The following is a 21,643-nucleotide window of genomic DNA, read 5'->3' as shown; positions in this document are numbered from 1 at the left end:
GCCCGGTACATGGCTGTGGTTCAAGAACAAGATGGTGCAGCGGTGAATTTACAAAAGCAAACAGGAAGTTCCAGGGTTCATGTGAGAAAGGCTCTTGTATCCTGCTACAGAGCTGGATGAAACATCTGAGGAAACGAACAGCTGTGCTTTATCGCTCACGTATGCAACATCAGGTACCAGGCCCATCTTTCGCTCGCAGCTTAGCATCTCTGTTTACTTTCAGGCGAATAGTTCTTCCCCGAGATAGCTTGAGAACATTATCCATACGGATCCAAGCATCACTCCGTCTCTGTTTTCACTACCCATCTTCTTTTCACCCCCTCTCCTTTGGAGAAGGTTTTAATTACCTCGCCTTGCCCTGGTAGCACACAGTCATCATTTGATATAAACTGCCACACTGACACTTTGGGAAAACAGCCTGACGCTTCATTTTATGGGACAGTTGCTTGGGAGCTCCACAGTAATTATAACGCAGTTGTAATTCATGACAGATTTTGGCTAAAGTAGCACGCTCGGCCTGGACCACGCTCTGTTTTCTTCATAGTTAGTGAGCTGTTCAGTCAGGCCGTATCTGAGCAAGCTGTTAACACTGCCCTGCTTTCCATATCAATGAAATTTGAGATTGTACACTAAACTCTTGGTCCGTCCAGCTCTGATGTCATGGGTGTGTGGCTGTCATTGCACAGGCACCACTTGACAAACGATGCCCTTCTTAATTGAGAAGCCTGAGTCATGGTTTTGTGAGGTCATCGCGTATCTGGAGAGCTTCAGTTTAATACTTGTCTGCTCAAGGAACACCGGATTAACTGTCTGACAGTGTGGCAACAAACAAAATTTCCCCATTTGCAGATGAATTAAACATCAAAACAAGTCCATCCATCTGTTGGCGTGGCCAGGCCGCATCGCCTCTGCTGTCAATCACAGCCAGCAGGGCCACATTCAGCTTTACACGGACTGTTTCTGTCCCCTTTTCTTTATGCTCTTCTTTCTGTTTTGAGACATCCAGAGGTGCTAACATCAGCACCTCTGCTCCTCACATTCCCAGAGCTCCTTGTCATCACCTCCTCTTCTCTCCCTGTCCCTGCGACATCCCTCATATCATCCCTTCTCACTCCATCATCCCCATCAGTCATCACGCTGCGCCTTGAGGTGAGAGGTGAAGCCCTCATCACCACTGAATACAGTGCCCCCTGTTTGTATGCGAGCCTGTGTGTGTGTGTGTGTGTGAGGCCACGTTTTTCAGCGTCAGCATGTGTGTGTTTGTGTGTGCATGTGCTGCTGTAGTGGTATTTTCATCATGCTGACATGGGATGTGACGGTTACCCATCACGTCTCCTTCGCTGAGGTCAGCACTTCAGCCCAGCTCCTCACAGCAGAGAGTGCAGTGATAAATTGATCCTGATTGGATTCTGATTTGCCTCTAAATGGGGCGTTGCGGCTTCATAACTTAACTCCTCATTAAGTCAGATGTCAGTGCTGGCGCTCTTCATCGCTCCCAGCTGCTCACTGTCTGTGTTTCTGATCTGTCACGCACACAAATACACACACAGGATATTATAAATTACTGTTTTATGCTGTATGTCTGGTCAATAAATTTCACGATTCGCTGTGAAAGACGTCCGTATGTTGCTTGATGACATGCTCTGCTTATTTATAGAAGGTCAATTTGATTTAAATTCTGTCTTGCGTGGACCCTAAGCAGCGTTTCTAATAACAGAAATGAGAAGCGAGAGAGCACGACACCGTCACAAAAGCAATTTGTGATGGCGTATTTCATAATCATAGTCATAAATGATGAAAGAAAATACCATGAATATACTATCATAAGATAATTAGTGGAGTTGTAACAGTTTTAAATGGTGTTTAGACTTTCTTGAATTAGATTAAATTAAATCTGGTAACACTTTTGTTCCTGGCTTTAGTTTTCTTTTCCCAAACAAAATATTCAGCATTGAAACTTGCAAACAGGTTACTGGAGGCTGTTTTAACAAGGTTTGTTCATGCACTTTGCAGCGAAGGGATGTTTTGCTGAGGTGTTCCTCAGGGATCTGTGTTTGGCTCCCACAGGAAAGGAGGAGGAGGAGGAGGAGGTGGTGAGCGTTCATCCTCGGGCAATGTTCATTCCTCAGGAAGGATGCACTTTTCTTGCGGCAGGTAGGACAATAAACGATGTCAAGGCATTGTTTTTGTTTTTTTTGTCCCCGTCAGACCATCAGATGCAAAGACATGAGGCTCAAACATATCAAATCTTTTACAAGGAGTGTTTTTATATATATTTCTGCAGATGGTCTATTGTGCACGTTGGGTGTCAACTGTTTTAAATGAGGCTCTCTTCATATATTTTTTGACTTACTGCTGTCAGTCTAAATCAAAATGTTTGTAGTGTTTACAACAGTAACAGCAACAACAAGTGAACGTCACACTCGCAGACTCCTGCATGTTTTGACACGATTCAGCAACAATTAGCCGCTCAGGCATGTGATTGCATTCGCTGTTGACCCGGCCACTAACCGAAGCTGAGGGAGTGGAAATGTTCGTGAACTGCAGTTACAACAACATTAGTTCCAGTTTTCATGGTTCAGCCGGGTGGAACAAGTGTGTGAGCATCTGTTTCAACAGCAGCACATGTGAAAATTGGAAATGTGAGACTAATTTAACAAGTCCAGATCCGGGCCTGATGTATGTTCGTGTGTGCAGTCTCAAAATCAGCACACAAGTTGTCCCTCTGCTAGATTTGAAGTTTGTCACCGTTGACTTCTCTGACACAGCCTCAGCTGGCATCATAAGGTCACTTCAGGGTGTACCGCTGGTCCGCGCTGAGCACGCTGAGGGGGGAGCTGGAACACTGTCAGCCTGGGAGAGCTTTGTGGGGGACGGCGGGTGTCTGCTGGCCCTGACAGTGTGTCGCACACTTACATAACCAGACAGATAAACCAGGGTTATCAGGAGGACAGCAGCAGGACAAGAGCCAGGATGCCACATACACACACGCACACATGCACACCATTCACACGCGCGCGCATGCACTCGGGCCAGGTTGCCATGGAAACACCCCCTCCCAGGGAGCCCTCGTGCAGTCACCCCCTTTATGTCCTACAACGTCCTTCCCAAACTGGAACAACCGCTGTGTGTGTGTGTGTGTGTGTCTCAACTTCTACAACTTTCCGGTGTCCCCACAAACATTTCTACTCGTCTCCACGTCAAAAGGTATTACGCATCTGAACACTGTTTCCCTGCCTGTGAGAGCATCGTGTGTTTGTGTGTGTGTGTGTGTGTGTGTGTGTGTGTGTGTGTGTGCAGTGCAGATTTTGTCTCGAGTGTGTGTTGTATTTATTAATCGATCACACCCTCACAAGTGCGTAGCTGAAGTCTGTTTTACCAAAGATAAAACCAGTCTTTGCAGTACATTGTAGTACATTTTGAACATCCTCCCCGTCCTCAAACAACCTGCCTGATGTGTGTTGGTGTGTGCGTTTGCTATTGTCAGCTCAGTTATTTTCTATTAGCAGATGTCTGCAGGATTTGTGGGGGCTGGAGCTGAGAGAGGAGAAGGAGAAGCTAGCCAAAATGAGAACAAAGCTAGGCCTCATTCCCTCATCAACCCTGTTAGCTTTAGTTCAGTTTTTCAACCCCGAGTCCATAATAGAAAATGACACATCTGGGAAAACACATCCACTCATTGTGTCCAGTGTTTGTAAATAACCACATGTTTTATCAGTGATGTGGTTATTAGAATAGCAAGGTTTTTATTGCACTACTTGACAAATATCAGCTAACATTTAAACAGGTGATTTGGCCGTTTAACTGGACGATGCTGTTAGCAAAAGGTGAAGGTGACCCGAAATGTTAACAGCGGCTGCATAGCGGGCTTTGCCATCATGACAGCGATCATTAAGGCGTATTTACTGGTGCATGTATGTATGTATGTATGTATGTGTGTATGTGTGGTGCAGCAACATGTATCAGCCCACTGATCTTCATCATCAGAACAAGGTTTTCGCACAAAATACTGTAAATGCACATGTTCATACCTGTGTGGGTATGTTCAGTAAATAACCCGCTGACTTTATCTACGGTCAGTATTCACTGTTTTCAGGGTCAGGTGTTTGTTACCACACTGATACAATAAACAAAACTGAAAAATCAAGTTGTAAAAAGTCAACTTGACTCAACTAAGCTACTTTTTCACCGGTTTCTTCCCACATATTACATAAAGCTGTCCAGCCTGCAATTTCCCTGCTTTGGTTCACTCACTGCTCTCATAGAGAAGATGGTCCTTGTTGAGTCGAGACTAACTGCTGGTTTTGTGGAATGAATCCTGGATTCAGTCGGCGTTTTGTTCTCTGCCTCCTCTGCTCCTCCTGGCTTTTAGGTGTGAGGTACAGCAAACACATGGCATGAATTTCTCCCATCGTTTGACTTTCCCGATCCAGTTCAACCCACAGTATATCCTCAGATTGCCCTGGTCTGCGTGCCGGTCGATTCAGTCCTCCTGAAAGCCTCTCTAGAACCACCACAGCCCACAGGGGACATTTCATATTCTCACTGTGCAGGTTTTAGTTGAGCTCTAACGCTTTTATCCATAACCTTCATACTCCACACTGTACTGCAAAGCATCTCTGAGGGCTGTTCAGGGTGCTGTGGGTGGTGGCATTAAAAATGTATGAGGCATGGCCCAGTCCCCTCAGTATCTTTGTATGCTGTCCAAGGAACTGCAAGAGCGAGTACCGCCTTGTTTATTGTTTTTCGTATGTGTCCTCTCTCGTAATACCTGACCCTGTTCCGTCGACTCCTGCTGTGCAGAAAGACATTTTTTTTATATAATTAACAGTAAATGTGCTGCGGATAGTCAAAAAAATAATTCGTCTGAGCAGTGCGTGAGTTGAAATCAATAGCGACTATTCACTTAATTAATAGTTAATATACCACCCATTGATCTGACCTTGTATAGCATCTAAATCTATATATTCTCAGCTGTATAGCTTCATGTTTAGCTCATAAATGGCGCTGAAGTGATCCGCTTGTAATGGCTGATTTATAGAGAAGCTTCCTGTAGGTCAGAGTTATTCCTGTATGGATCAATACAAGGACTCTTGATTGTGTGTTTTGTTTTCATCACAGAGGCAGCCTCGGCTAGAAGCAGGCCTTGGACACACGCACACACACACACACACACACACGCGCACACACATTCTGAGTCAAGATCACTCACTCACATGTAGGCTCGTATTATTACTCAGTGTCATATACACACATTTTCTTTTTATATCGACAGCAATATTCCTCTTCCTTTCTATTTCTGTCACACACATATGCACCAAGGAAAACACTCTCTTACACAGTTTCTTCCTCTCACACACACACACACACACGCACACACACACACACACACAGATCCTAGTCAGCAATATGTTCCTGAAGCTGCCGGCCATGCTTGGAGGAAATGTGATCTGACTCATAAAACATTGATGCGAGGATATCTTTAGAAACTCCCTTCCTCACCTCATCTCAACCAAAGCCAGATGTCTCTTTTTACTCCGTCGCTCACCTCGCCGTCGCCCCTCAACCTTGCTTTTCTTTTCTTTATCCACCCCACCGCAGTCCCTTCCGTTCGCCGTCCATTTTATCTTTCTCCTCCGCAGTCTGTGGCTGCCCCGGGTTAAGCGGTATATGTTGGCTTTAACCTGCTTTGTGAACCGAACAGTCGAGGAATGTTCTTCCTCCCCTCAGCAGGGATGAACGATGCTGAGACCTGCATCGCCGTAAATTTGTCAGATGTATCTCAGTTGTTAAAAATGTGACAGTAAGTGTTGCATTAGTGCATGATATTTCCTCCTCCTCACACTCCCATGCACCCATCCTTCATCATTCTTTCTCTTCCCACGTTTGCAGAAACCTATTACAGCCGAATGCTTGAACCAGGAAATCTCTCAGATCCCCCCCCCCACCCCCGTCCATTTTGAGTTGTTTTCCCCTGCATTTGGTCGGGTTTAATTTGATTTTGGAGCAGCCGAGCAGACGAGGAGATGTGTCTGGGTGAAGTGGCAGTAATGGAATGTGCTGCAGTTCCTCTGTGGGTGTGGACAGAAGCGTGTGCGTACGTCTTGTGAGATGTTTCGGTTTTGATCTGCCGAGCTGACAAGAGAGCTCCAGACATACCATCTAAACACACTGTCACCTGCCACGCAGAGGTGTGTGTGTGTGTCTTCTCCGTGTGTCTTCTCCGTGTGTCTGTCCATAGTTCTGTTTACAGAGTTAGTTTAGATTCTGTGTGCAGATTTTTTTTTTTTCTTTTTCTGTCTGTTAGTGTGTTTCATGTATTGCCTCTGGTTATCTCTCTGCTTATGTAAGCGCCTTGGGCACATTTCAGAGACGATTTGGTCTCTGAAGCCCTCTTAGACAAGGTGTTTGTGAGTCCTGTCCTGTCGTGCGACTGTCCAATTTGACCCCTACTGTTTTAACTCTTTGACTTGGACAATCTTTGACAGAAGTGAACAAACTTAATGAATTAACTGATCCCGTTTATAGCATAAGAAAGCTTTAAATAGATGGATGAACAATCAATTCCCCAGAAAAGGTGCACATTAAAAATCCATCCTGCACATTTAATTGTTACCTATATGTTAATATTTACTGCATCTGTAATATCTGCAGTTCATCCGTCGTGTATTCGCAAGCACAGTGTGGAGAGCAGTGCTGAAGCCAGTTTGGTGAAGCATTTGAATTTCTTTATGATGAAAGCACAAGAAAATATTCCTCACTTTTTCATGAACTACAACCTGAGGCTTAGCCTGTCGGTGCTACAATTACATTCACACAGTCCTCAGGTCACTGTGAGTGGTCCCAGTTCGACGGCAGCATTTATGTGCTTCCAGTTTATGTGACTTTGACTTAATAACCCAGTTTTACGCGGATCTATGTGATGGCAGCGTTAGCTTAACGTGGAGAGGGATGTAGCAAATTAGATGCAAACGGAGGCAATTAAATCAGGATAAAAAATAAAAAAGGTCAGTTCGCTGAACATTCACAGGAGCTGCTGCCGCTGCAAGACATTTCAGTTACGTCAAGCCAACATGCGTCAGTATGTTGTGTTAAAGAAACACAGGGTCAGCTACTGTCATGAGCTTTTCACACCGGCAAACATTCACATTTTAAGACCCTGGATTCAATCGGTTCGGTCACATGTTTACAAAAAGCTAGCAATGATCACGACGATGTTCCAGGATCATCAGGCTGAGATGTGCAGGATAATCTCACCAATTTGTTTTCATTAAGTGGAAGTGAACCAAGAAGGGGTTGGAAAATGATGATGCAAGCAGCAGTGGACTTTTCTCACATCTGTCACGATGATCGTGATGTTAGATACTGATGGTGACGATGGTTGCGGTGATGTCTCTGGGTAGTGCTCTCTGTGTGTGTGTGTATTCTGCTGTATGTGAGTGTCTTTGGCTGCTGTTTGTCAGGTTTTCCATTCAGCATCGTTTGATGGCACAAAATTGTTCAGCCGAGATGTCGATAGAAGGCTTTTTTGGTGACAGAGTGATAAAAGGGAAAGTTTCTTTCTAGAGCTCTCATTTCGCACTGCTGTGAAGAGTAATACAGGGAGAAACATGTAGGAGGCAGAGACAATGTCTCCACAGACGCTGACCTTTTCTTTCTGTGCTCGCAGCTCTCGCTCTTCTGCTCTTGCTGTCGCTATTCGCCGTCGCTCTCTTCGCCTTCATGTATGACCGAATGCGACTGCTGTATTTCACACCCACTCTGTGCGGGTTATTCAAGGTTATTCTGGGAAACGTTGGAAGTCACTAAATGAAGTGAAGATGGCAGGTTGAGGAGCAGCGAGTGCAACGCGATTTGTAGCTGCACAAATAACACCTTCCATGCACCAGATGTCTGAGTTGAATTATAGTGTTTGTGTATTAAAGGGGACAATGACAATTCTTTGAACTTCCTGAACCCTAAATCTTCCTTCAAAGTTTCACTTGGACATTTCTTTGACACCACACATTATTTGTGGCACAGTGGTAGAACTTACATCCTGCTCAAACTGAGTTAAATTGTTGAAACTTTTTAATATCAGGACATGAAATGGGAAATTCTTCATATCTTAATATTTTGGGAAATATGTTTATTTGCTTTTTTACAGAGACTTAAATAAGAAGATTGAAACCACTGTCATGACTGTGTGATAAATCTGAAGCTACTTCCAGCAGCTATTTAGCTTAGCTTAGCACAAAGACTGGAAACAATATTCACCCACCAACACCTCCAAAGCTCACTAATTAGCTCACTAATTATCACATTATATCTTGTTTAATCCACAAGTGTTAAAATGATGTGGTTTTACGGAGGTTATGGGACTATTTCCTGGGTGCATTAATTTCCAGGAGAGGTGCTGGTGTCACCTTCAGAACCAGGTTACCTGTTCCCTCTTTTGTGCTAAGATAAGCTAACCAGCTGCTCCACCTCCATATTTACCATACAGACATGAGAGTGCCATCGATCTTCTCATGTTAAGTGAGCAATAGGAGTAATGTGTGTGTGTGTGTGTGTGTGTGTGTGTGTGTGTGTGTGTGTGTGTTTACGTCTACGTGTCAGACTTCTGCCAGGTGGAGCTGCGTCTGCTGGCTCACCTCTCCTCTGACCCTGAGCTGCTCCGCATTTTCACCCACCCACAGGCGGACGTCTTTACCATGTTGGCCTCTCAGTGGTAGGTCTCACACAAACACACACACACACATACACGCACACACACACACACACACATTGGTTCTCCCCTGATCTCCTTGCCAAGGTGAGTGTTGATGCACCACAGGGTTTCTCCTCCTCTCTCTCTCTCTCTCTCTCTCTCTCTCTCTCTCTCTCTCTCTCTCTCTCTCCCACCATGACCAGACTGCAGGCTCCTTCACTTCAAACACTAATAACCTTGTTGCCATGGCTACCATGCCAATTGCCTCATTGGCGCTCCCTTTTCCACGGGCAGGGTACCCCTGGGCCGGTCGCCCTCGTGATTACATTGTCACGCTTTTGAAGTATTTTTGTGAGTGTGTGTGTGTGTTTTTCCTTCCCTCCCGCTGCCAGTGCGTGTCAGTGTTTACACACACGTGTGTCTCGTCTTCCCTGTCGTGTGTGCGTGGTTCTGTGATCTACCTTTGCTGCTGTCATCCGTCTCAGTCAGGTGTGTGCCAAAGGGCAGGGTGTTAAACAGATTACCTGGTCACAAAGAGCACATGAACAGCTCCACTGAGGCTGGACGTTGTGTCTCCTTCATTACCTCTCCTTTAACTGATGTCACTGCACCTCCTCCTCTGGGGTTACTCTGCCTTGTTGTCTTCTTTTGGGCCCTGTCTTCTTCTTCCATGGTCTTTTGTTTCTTTCAGTTGTCCCTCTGCCTTTTTCTTCAAGCTGTTCAGCTCTTTTTCTTGCCCTCTCTGTCCTTCCTCTGGCACTTCTTTTTTCCTTCTTAATCCCATTTCCTCCTCCTTTTCCATCATTCTTTTACATTTTAATTTCACTATTTCTGTTTTCTCCCTCTCCTCACTTTTCCTGTCATCCTCCCACAACGTCCCATTGCTCTCCCAGCAGTAATGCCACTGATGTGTCGGCTGCTCTGGCTGGAAGCAGCTCTAGATACATATCAGAGGGTGAAAAATGTTAAAACCGTGTTATTCATGGCCTGTGTAGCCAGAAGCTTTCTGCCTGCTGCAAAATTCATTCCTTGGTTCTTTGAATATTGTTTGGATTTTCCTTTATAAGGCTCAGAACCCTCGTTTGAAGCCGTAGAGAACGACCTGCTTCAAAGGCTTTAGTTTACTTGTTCGTCATCTTGGAGTAAATTGGTGACACACGTGACATTTTATAGAAGCACAGGACGAATGTAGGAGCTTGTTTTTTTCTCAGTTCTGAAATGTGACACACACCTGATGAAGTAAAACACCCGGCAACATTAATGCCTCCAGCAGGGGGCAGTGAAAATCCAGTATGGATTTCCCTCAGCCAGATGCCACATGGGAGGGCACCTTTGGGTCTCTCATCAGGTTGCCCATCATTTATGATGAAATGTGCGTGCGTGGGGGTGTGTGTGTTTGTAGGAGAACAGCAGACAGGCATTTCAAGTGTAAATACGTCAAATTGAAGAATCCTTATCTTGAGGCTACAGGCATCTGACGTGATGAAACACTGAGTCTTGAAGCTCACCAGACACATTTGTAATTTTTGTGTATGTCTGTGTGTGTTTGTGTGTGTTTGTGTGTGTGTGTGTGTGCGTGTGGGACTCTCTCAACGCTGATCAGCAGTGGCAGCTCCCCGTCAGCGCCTCCAGAAATGCCACTTTGCAGACATGTCATCCCACCCTGTCTGATCCCCAGTACTACTGCTGTCTACAAGTCACATTACATAACTGTCTCTGTCTGTCCGTCCCTGCCTCTGTCTCTCTCCCTCCGTCTCTGTTCTTTTCTTGAGTCTCTCTGCACTTCATGCCTTTTTTACTTTTTTTCTTCTTCTACGGATTCTTCTGCCGGTCCTTTTCCTTTTCTATTGTCCCTTTCACTCTGACACTTTTCTGTCTTGTGCTTTTACCTTCTTGTCGTCCCACCAGGCGACAAAGTGGATCAACATCGAGATAAGACTTCGTCCTCCGTGCACACATCTCATCGTACTTCCATTCTTTTTATTTTTTATTATTTTCTTCTTATTTCTACAATGTCGTACCTCCGATTCATTCATCGGTCACCTATGTTTGAAACTTTAGAAACTGATGATTTCTTTTGCATATTTCCCTTTAAAAAACCCACTGATGTAGGATTCACCCTCTGTCAATTCTCTGAGTCTGACCTAGAGTCTGACTTTTGAACAAATCTTTTGTCCTCTGTACCATTTTGTTCACCCGTAAAACATTTTAAAAACACTGTAGTGTAACACTGAGTGTAGAATCAGACGGTAGTACAGAATCACACGCTGTCTCTCTCAGTGCGTTTATCTTTGTCTCTCAGGAAAGGGGTGAGTGAGGGTGACGTGACTTCTGAAGAGCGGGAACACGCCAAACGCATCGTCTACTCGACTGTGTACGGGGCAGGTGAGTACAAACACACACACAAACACACACACAGGCTTACTCTCTCACAGCAGTGGGTGGTAATTATTGATTGGTGATAATTACAGTCAACTGGAGAATTGACCTGTATTGTCCCTAAATGACAGAAAAAAGTGGGTGTGAGAGTCATTTAGCGACTGGTTTTATGCAAGATTTAGTTTATCTTAACACTAAAATGCCAAGCGATCTCCACTGGCCTTCTTTTCCTTTTTCTTCCACACTGTGGCTCGCATGCCTGATTCCACAGGGCGGACACGGGGCTGATGGGTAGCGGGTGGAGAGGCCGGAGAAGATAAAAATAGAGAAAGGAAGATGGATGTAATAATACACCCTTGTGGCCCATAAAAATACGTGTCTGTGTCACTGGTGACCCATTTATGGTTCACACACATGTGCATGCTCTCGTGAATACACGCAAACACGCTCACATGTGCACACATGACGAGAGTGATGCGAGTCCGCGGGAGAGCAAGCACATATGTCCGTGTGTGCGTGAGTGGACGTGTGCCCGGGCATCTGCCTGCATCCAAACTGTGAGTGTGCTCTCCGTGTGCAGTTGCGCTTTCACCTGTGTGATGAAGCGAGGGTTTACAGGCAGTCTGCACTCTTCACCAGGTTTTATTGCCACTGGCCTACTTAAGCGGTTCTGTAGAGTTACAGTTTTTTTCCATATGCTCACACAACACACTACACCAGCATCAGCTGCAGTCTGGGGTGAAATAGCCACGGGGCTGATAAGATACTGAGTGGTAATAAATGCCTAATCCTCAAAAGCCTGTCGTTTGGTAGAATAACAGTTTTGACAACTTCAGAGCCTGTCAGAACTGCTATTATGCCAGACAACAGCAAAGGTTCAAAACACAATCAGTCATGCATAATTAATCACACAGAAGTGTCTGCATGGCTTGTGCTGCACACAAAGGGCTCATTAGTTTCAATTCATTTAGAAAATAAACCAAACTGATCGCTATGAACCGTGATGATCAGCATCTTCTCGCAGCAGAAAGAGAAAAACCTTTTGAGTGCACAGGGATGCAAATTCCAGATGTTTTTTGAGGAAAATCTGAAAAAGAAAAACAGTACAGGCATAAATGTTTTTTTATGCACTGGTCAAGTTTTTCATTTTGGCCTATTTTGCTTCCATGTTGTCTTTCAGACTAGAAAACATCCAAAATAAACATTAAGGCATTTATTTTTAAATTTATGCAAATCAACTCATATTTAATGAGGCCATGCATAATTTGCATATTTAGACTTAAAATTTAAAATGCAAAAAAAACATTGTCTTCATATAAGTAATAAACTGGGAAAGCTTCATGGTGATATCTGTTGCTGATGCTCCTTAAAAGTATTTTATGTACCAAAACATTTTGTTGGTCCGCACAGCTTTTGTAACTGCACCCGCTCCATATGGCAGCGCGTCCTGAATGTCCTAAAAAGCACTGAGCTTCTTTAAAAAAAACAAACACACAAAAAAAAAGGCCTCGCAGGTCAGTGAAGTGCCCTCAGAGAAAGTTCGCTAACTACAAAAGTGAACGATCAGCAGCTTTTACATACGCTGTGTGACCTTTTTATAGCATTCTGTCACCAGAGATCGTCGATATTTTAAACTCTACGTATTTAAGCATGAAATAAATCCTTTTGCATCCTGTGGTTCAGTCAAATCCATCATGCACTCTATAGATGCTCGTCCTGTCCATTAGTTTCATGTGTTCGCTCCTCACTGTGACCCAGAAAGCATATATTATCAAAACAGGACATTTACTGTCCTTTGGAAAATATGTTTGATTAAATCAACCAATCAGCAGTGACCCTGAAGCACATGATTTGCATCAGAATCTGCATGAAGGGAACTGGGCCAGCGGTTCTCCCTCCCTTTACTTTCAGTTTGTATAGAGTGCATTCAGGAGGTCGACGAAATCTGACGCTCGCGAGCTGGCGGTGGCGTGTTCTGTATTATTTCTACTTTAGCGGGAGTCACAGCTCAGCGGGAGAAGCATGAGCCACACAAACGCACTGATGAATGAGTCAGGTCTGGGAAACTCAATAAACCTCAGCACAAGCAGCCCATGAGTTCAATGTGTAAAGGCTATTCATTCGAGACATGTCGGCGGGCATGGGATCCACGCAGGGACAATTCACAAAGCGAAAGGTCAGCGCCAAAAAACGCAGGGAAAACACAGAGCGTGCAAAAGAGCGCGAGATGCTGGGGGAAAAAAAGGGAGATGTAGGATATGTAGGCTAAAGAACGGGGGAGGTGGAGGAGGAGAGGGCGATGTAGGGGAAAGGGGAAGAGCGAGGAGCGGGTGGGGCCGAGCGAGAGACTGGAGGAGAGGAGTGGAAGGGGCTCCTGATCGTCGTAGACAGACGGCTCTTCATGGACGGATGCGTTTCCATGGATACCAAATACTAAAAGGAAGCGCTCTTCGCAAGACAATAATCAGGCCGGGGAGGAGGGGCAGAGACACGCACGCATACATCCACACGTATACAAATAGGTCAGCAAATAAGAAGCGGTGACGTCGGCCAGGAAAGCTGGAAGTTAACTGAGGTTCTTCATTCATCACATCTGATTGGATAAGCTTTTAGTCAACTGAGGACTCTCAAGATGGACGGGTACGAGCAGAGAAGTGCAGGGAGCGTCAGTAATGGAGTTCAGAGGTCACTCCCTGGACTGACCTCATTCAGCAGGAATGTGGGGCTCCAGACGCACAGGAACACTCATATGTTCCACATCCAGACTCTCCAGCGTCTCCACAGCGTGTTCACGGCAGCTTTGGTCTCGTCCTCCGTCCCTGTTAGGCGCGGCTTGTGTCCGTCGAACTCGGCGGCTTCTGACTCAACACACAGAAACTCATAACCAGTCACCTCGCGGAAAGGACGCGCCGCATTTCAGCGACTGTGCTGATGTAAAACTGAAGATATTATTCGATCGTGATTATTAAATGTGTGTTATTTCTGACCCGCTTGAATTCAAATGTCTTCTACTCCAAGGCTGAATTCCCCAAAGTTAAGGCCGTGTTGGCGACATTCAGGTTTTTGGTTATCATTGCTCTTAATATAAAAAGTATTTAATTTGTAAAATGACATTTTTTCCAGCAAAAACACTTGATCAATCTCGTCCAAGTCAGCTTTCAAGAATTAGAGGTTCACCTATCATTTGGGTATTAAGCTGTTATTAGGCATAAAACTTGTTTACATTGATCGTTTAAGCTTTGAATATGAATATGCAAACGTTTCTCATTTTCCACGTTTCAACATCGCACTTCTGTAAGTCGTCTGCTTAACCGTGATTGGCTCCCACCTGCAAGTCCATCACATGCACGACATCCCACTGAAGTAACAATAAGAAAAATGCATTTTGGAGTGGAGTGGAGCGCTAAAGTCTGTGTGTGTGTGTGTGTGTGTGTGTGTGTGTAATCTCTGCAGACACTGCCGTCCCCCCTGTTGACCCTCCTACCAGCTCTCAGGCTGTTTGGCATGATATTACTCATCTCCAACCACACATAAACACACACACGCACCTCATAACGAGCGCGCACACACGCATGCAGAATAACTCCAGCACTCATTAGCTCACCCTCTACACTCCTCTATCGATCTGATCCTAACCTTTATAGCCCGCTCCTCTACTCCTGCTACAGGCTGTACACTTTTAACACTTCCTGGGAACATACATGGACACACACACACACACACACACACACAGACGGGCTCTGTGTCCTCAGCCTTATCTTCCATTTACGCACACACACAGATGCACATGCACACACCCCTTGCAGTCTTGCCCTGATCCTTGCTCACTCTTTTATCTTGTCCTCTTCCATCTTTCACCCTTCGCTTGGCTCTGCTTTTTTCCCCTCACTTCTTTCACCCTCTGGTCCCGTCTGCCCTCCGTTCACTCTCCCCTTTTCAACTTCCTTCTCTTTCTCAGGCCTCTACCGTCATCTTTCATACTCAAGTCCTGATTAAGGTAGTTTCGCTCAGTTTAAATTCACTGGCTGTTCATTTGTCACCTTTTATGAAAACTTTTTTTTTTACATTTTTGCTTTTATTGGATAGTGACAGGGAAGATACAGACAGGAAATGGGGCAGAGAGACCCTAACCCTATGACAACAAAGGGAACTGGCTGGAGTTGAACTGGCGAGAGCTGGGACCATTCAGCTGCCAGGGCGCTCCTCATTCATCAGTTTAAGCTTTAAGGATAGATGCCACTAACTGTGAAGCTACCAATAACAACCAGCCAGCTAGCATAGCTTTGCACAAAGGCCTGAAACAGGGCGGTCTAAAGGCAACAAAATCTGCCACCCAGCACCTCTTAATGAACTCACTAATTAACATGTTAACTTATTTGTTTAATCTCTTAAAACTGATTAAAAAAAGGTTATATTCCAGACTTCTTCTTAGAGTCTAACTCTCGGCAAGAAAGTAAATTAGTGTATCTCATAAAATGCCAAACTACATACTGCAGATGTTACCATCTTTAGTAACAAAACATTTAATCTAGTCCGCAATTAACCTTCATGACTAAAAATCATCATGTTATGTGTTATGTGCTTTATGAACAAGCATAGTTAAGTGCGAGTTAGCATCATGTTGTTTTCTGCAGGTCGCGAGCGTCTCTCAGGGATCCTCGGGGTGAGCGCTGAGCAGGCCCGCCGATTCCAGGACAGCTTCCTCCACACCTACAGAGAAGTCCAGGCCTTCATCCAGAGGACCATCCAGCAGTGCCACAAACAAGGTCTGTAAACATGCGAATTCCTTCTCCCAGAATTCAATAGCAAAATGTTTATTCATAGGATTAGAGGTTAAGGTCGGTGTCACAGTTAAATTACAGGAAACTCGACAAAATGTCCCTACAAATACAATGAAAACGAGTGGGTGTATGTCTGGTCGAGGTCCTGCACCCTTTGACTTATGCTATGTAGTTTGAATTTCTTATGCGTACACACACACACACACACACACACACACACACACACATACACACACACACACACACACACACACACACTCTGTGTGTGTGTGTGTGTGTGTTTGTGTTTGGCTGAGCAAGAAGAAGATGTGCTTGCATTGGCAGGAATGAGACAAACTGCTATTGGTCAATACTTGAGGGGGACGAAGTGGATGGATGGAGGGTGGGTGAGGGGCTGACGGTTCATACGGGACATTCTATTTATATTCAGACCGAACTGCCAGCACAGCACACCTGAGACTTACACACGCTCACACAAAATAGTGTAAAGTCTGCACTTTAACCCTCATTGCACACAGTACATGAGCCCAGTGTTGACAGGCGGAGAGACGAGGTCAGCCTGCCCCAAAACAGATCCTCCAACCTCCAACACCGAGGCCCAGACGTTGTGTTAGACTTTGCCTTTTCTCGACAGGGTCATAAAATTCTCATAATCTACAGTTTCCTTTCATTTTCATTTTTTTGAATGATAGTGAGGCAGACAATGCTTTTATAAGGATGAGGAGAGAAAAGAGGAGTGTGTCATCATGAAGAAGATGACTGGGTTTTTTCCTCAATGACAGCGGAGGGCACTAAAACACTGCTGCTATTGTGCCTGAACAGGCAAATATGAATGATGTAACTTTACAGAATTAGACAGATAAATATGAACAAACCATTTACAGGAAATTGAACTGAACTCACACCTTCCTCCTGGTCCACATGGTGCTCGCCTGAGCGTACGCATCAAGGGAGACTGCTGCAGAGTCCTCAGCCTTATTAGGTTTATGTCTTCGCCTCAGACAGATGACTTCTCTTGAAGTCTTGAAGTCAGGGAAAATTTCTCCCAGGAGGGGTCATCAGAAGTCAGCAAGACTCTCTGAACGTGGGATTTCCCGCTGCTGCAAGCAGTCGCTTCACCGGGTGGAAATCCTGCAGCATGGACTTCTGTACCGGGGCGTGGCTGCACCCCGCTGTGACCCCTAGTGGTCACTGACACACTCCAAGCTTTCTAAAGAAACGTCAGACACTCAGCTGCCATGACACTTTGTGATAGCCAGGCTATTAGTCTACCGGTGTGATGGCTAAAGCCAGCTAGACAATAAGGTAAAAGACAAGATTATACAACAGCTGATTAATATGCACACACCACAGCTGGACAGGGGGGTCTGCCACAGGTGGTCTACATGTGGTTCATGACAGTGTTGGGTTTGCCCTCAGCGTTCTGGTCTGTCAAAATGACGGATGGCCTTCAGATCTTTACGTCACTGTTAGAAGAATTCTGTCAATGATGGGAAAATGTTTGTTGAATGCAACCCCTGAGGCCTGCCTTTGGGTTCAAGCCATCCCACCTTAACATTATCTCATATGTGCTGCATCGCCTTACTAATAAAAGCACTGAGCTACAGTATAAACGAATTACATCCCAATCAAATTAGTAGAAATCTGTGAGAAAGAGCCAATTGTGTCAGCACTGACAAACGCCAAACGTCGACTCTGACTCCTCTCTCAGGCTGCTCCTGCGTGGAAAACTAGGTCCTCCGTTATTTTATCTTGTATAACAAGCGCTGAAAAACAACCCTGTTTTGTAGTAAACATCGAGAATTAGGTCGGGGCGTAGTTGTTTTTCACGCCAGCCGGGATGGCGTGCACCTTTGTCACAACAACTAACCCGCCGCCGCACGCAGACAGGTGCTCCATCACCCACGATGACCTGTCACCGGTGACACACCCCGCTCATCGCTTCCCCTTTCTGCTCCGGCGTCGGCTTCCTAATCGAAGCTGCGTGATGGACTCGCTCCTCCAGAATGCGCAGATCGCTCTGGAAGCCTCCTCGTTCTCAGGGGCAGAGCGGTGTTGCGCCAAACAGTCGGCTTTAATTCAGCTCATCACCATGGTGATTCTCCCATCGGAGAGCGTGCCGGGATTTATCTGCCCCGCTCGTCCCACACTCTCTCGTCTGTCTCACTCTTTCTCTTTGTTTCTTGTCTGTCTCTCCCCTCTTTCGATACTCCTAACTATCTCATCCGCTCGGCAGCACTGTTTTCATACCTCTCTCCTTTATGTCTCTCCCCTCCTCCTTCCACGCCATAAATCTGGCTGATCGATAAAACAGTCCTCTGTAATTCATGCTGTCTGGATGGAGACGTACAGTATCACACTGGTCCCACTGGCTGTTCTAGCTGGGGTGTTCTGCCTCAGGGAGCAGAGATTAATGCACGCCCGGGCTCCTCGTCCGCTCGGCGCTGAGCTTACACTTGATTGGTATCTGATACAGCGATATTTTGCTCAGAGCTGCTGGATGCTGGCAGGCCGAGCAGAGATGGGGTGAGCAGTGCAGGCTCAGCTGCTGTCATATTTGCTGGAAATGTATTGGAAAGGGCGAAGTGAAGGTGAGGTCAGCATCAGTGTGGGAGTAACAGCCGAGAGAGGAGAAGAGAAGAAAAAGGCTGTGGATGTAATGGAGGAGTGCAGATATTTAACACCTCACAAGGAGAAGGACAAAAATTAGGACAAAATATGTTTGTAGTTCTTCATTATATAAACTACAATAAAGTACTTGATAGCCATACTGTGTGTGAGTGGTCCACACTGTGTTTGACGTTGACTGTCTTTGATTTTAAAATGAGATAAAGCCATCACTCCGGGTAAGCCTGTCCTGTTGTTCTTTATGCGCATTTCACCAACACTCTCGGGACGGATGCTGTGCCTTCACTTGTAAAGACTGCCTGAGATGAAAAGATGAGGAGAGAGGAGGGATTTTTTTTTTTTTTTTTTGTCTTTTTCGTCCTGTCTCTCTTTTTGTTTTGATAGCAGTGGGGAATCACAGAGATGAAAACCAGCCAAGTCTTCTGAAGGCCACGGCAGACGCAGGGAAGCCTCGATCTGCATAGATATGTGACCGTCCGTCGTTCATGCACAGACGCATGCAGATATTTCAGCTGCAGACTTCTAATAATCGCATAGCAGTGGTGGATGAAAACGAGAATTCACTTGCATTTTCTTTAATTGATTTTCTGATTTGATTCATTCGTAGCTCTCCTCAGCTTATAGTGAGTTTCAGCTCATTGTTCAACTGTGCAGCTGCAACTTAACTTTAGTTTTAGTTCACTCTCGCTGGTCTTATCACGCTGTTTTGACCACGGCAGACAGCAGTTTTCAGTGAAGAAGCTCTAAAAACCCACTGCACAGTACCTGCTCTGCACGGACACAGTTAGAGACTAGCTGGTGAACATATTTGGACATTTCCCAGAGACCAAAACAGAGCTAAAAGAGAGCGAATATTGGACTTTCCAAAAGAATGATGATGTTTCTCCACAACTGCTCCTGAACATGTTACAATATTAACTCACAAAGTGATGAAATGTCAGTTTTGTGGTCATGACTTGTTTTCTGATGCTCCCAAGTGGCCAAAAAATAATAAAAAAAACAGTTATTGCAGGTTTGAATATTCATTACTAAGTAGGCGACACTCAAAGTTTTAGGGGGGAAGAAAACATCCTTAGGCGTTAAACTCTTAAAAATACATTCTGCTTCATCATGACTCATCATGGTGTGTGTGTGTGTGTGTGTGTGTGTGTGTGTGTGTGTGTGTGTGTGTGTGTGTGGTCAAACAGCACACTGACTGTCATCACGTTTTGATTAAAATGATGCTAAATTCTGATTGGTGCATGACTGACTGTGAAGAAAATGCGTCACCTCATAGTAAAATGCTTATTGCGAAAGTGTGTTTCCAGGACTTTTAATAACTTTTGATCATTTTTAATTATAATTTTAATAATTAATTTGACCCACAGACTTTTGAATATCATCAGAACAATACCACCAAAAGCTGACAAGCTTTCCCGTCCCTGCTTTCCATCGCTGCTGCCCGTCAAATGTTCTACCACAGTCTGAACTTGAAAAACACTCACCTTCACAGCACTGTGTCACGTCCCGGCCGATTGGTTAAGAACAACACACACATTCCTGTGTGATTCACGGTCATACCTGTCCATAGCTGGAAAAGACATTTGTATGACACAAAGTCAACGGCGCATCCCTGTGATCGGGCCCCAGAACAAAGGTCGCATTCCTGGTGGAAAGGTCACATGCATGTGTCATGGGTCAGTTCACAGTGAGTAGAAGGTTTTGTGTTTGTTACTGTGCGCTCATTTCCTATGCATGTACGCTTGTGTGCGTGACTGCGTGTGTGTTCTGGGAAGAGGGTCATTCAGGTTTCATGCCCTGGTTGGCTTTCCTCATAGTAAGGGATACTAGAGGGATTTAGCTGTTAAGCCTGCTCCATTGTCCAGCTGGTGGAATGTACTGGTCCGCTGTGTGTGAGAGTGTGTGTGTGTGAGAGAGCGTGTGTGTGTTGCATACCTGCATTTGATAATGTGTGTTTGTGTACAATGCACATGTCACGTCACCGCACATTCTTGTGTTGCCTTCAAACGCGTGTTTGTGTGACTGCGCTGAGAGTGAGAGTGTGTTTCTCTCTGCTTTTGTATGCGAATCATGTGGACACCAGAGTTTGGGGGTGTGTGTGTGTGTGTGTGTGTGTGTGTGTGTGTGTGTGTGTGTGTGTGTACGTTGCAGGCTTGTGTGTGGGTGGGTGTGTGCTTGTGTCAGTGTAAACCTGCTGTTACCATAATCGCCCATAATGCTGTATCAACAAATGACTTTTCATGAAACTGTTCCCTTCAAATGGCACTCTGTAGCTTTAGAAACTCAGTGTGTAGACATGGATGACTCACTGGACTGAAAGGAGTTCACAAAAAGTAGCTTCCATCTGTAGACTGATGCTGGAAACAGAGTTATTGGCCCAACACTGTCTGAGTTGAATGAGCATCTTCCTTTTGGACGATATGCATCAAATATGGGGAGGACGTCTGCGTAGGCTGTGTAAAGCTTTTTGTGGCTCCAGAGGGAGCAGAAGTGATGTCACTCAGCCAATATCTCTGGTTCTGCTGCATCAATTTTGCTCATGTTTTGGTTAAAGTCATTGTCTGATTATGATATTTTATGTTATTTATGTTTGGCCTCTGTACGATTATAAAGGAAAATGCTACCTTTGTGTAACATTAATTCTGATTGCACCAAAATGCAGCATCTACCCTAGAAAGTTCCCAAATATCAAATCAGCTAACAGAGCTACATGATGTTATCACGTTTCAGTTCACAGTGTGCCCATCCCTTCAGAGTAAACTGCTCCACAGGTGATTTCCAGTGGCAGTGGATCTCGAGGGAGCAGCATTGACTGGATATCAATACTAATTCAAGCTCGGCTGCGTGACAGGACGAGCCCGCGTGGACAAATGTCAGCGTCAATTTGTTCAAACTCGTGTGACGAAAATGTAAATATTTTGTCTTTTTCCTTTTGTTTAGGTTATGTGCTCTCCATCATGGGTCGTCGACGGACCCTCCCGAACATCAGCTCCCCCGACTGGGGCGTCCGCATGCAGGCCGAGAGGCAGGCTGTCAACTTTGTGGTCCAAGGTAGGATGAGTGACAGCTACGATACGTGCAATGCTATCAGCTTGTTAGCCGGCCTGTATGATCAGATCCTGATGATCATGGAGTGACATGTTAGCTTGCTAGCCGCTCCTCTTGA

The 21,643-nt window shown here is 45.2% G+C and overlaps 2 protein-coding genes across 2 annotated transcripts in view; one reads left to right on the top strand and one right to left on the bottom strand.

The window, feature by feature from the left end:
• Positions 1-21,643, bottom strand: part of slc7a8a (solute carrier family 7 member 8a) — a 234,638-nt gene that overhangs the window by 158,447 nt on the left and 54,548 nt on the right. The window lies entirely within an intron of this gene.
• poln (polymerase (DNA directed) nu) overlaps positions 1-21,643 on the top strand; it is a 50,057-nt gene that overhangs the window by 26,495 nt on the left and 1,919 nt on the right. Inside the window, exons 18-22 of the mRNA XM_076725611.1 lie at positions 2,082-2,154; positions 8,599-8,710; positions 10,992-11,074; positions 15,703-15,834; positions 21,418-21,528. Coding sequence (XP_076581726.1) covers positions 2,082-2,154; positions 8,599-8,710; positions 10,992-11,074; positions 15,703-15,834; positions 21,418-21,528 — 511 coding nt within the window. The remainder of the gene's footprint in view (positions 1-2,081; positions 2,155-8,598; positions 8,711-10,991; positions 11,075-15,702; positions 15,835-21,417; positions 21,529-21,643) is intronic.

Source organism: Chaetodon auriga, chromosome 24 (assembly GCF_051107435.1).
Source record: "Chaetodon auriga isolate fChaAug3 chromosome 24, fChaAug3.hap1, whole genome shotgun sequence".
Classification (NCBI taxonomy): Eukaryota; Metazoa; Chordata; class Actinopteri; order Chaetodontiformes; family Chaetodontidae; genus Chaetodon; species Chaetodon auriga.
Note: the sequence above shows the minus strand (reverse complement) of the source record. Positions and strands in the feature narration are given on the sequence as shown.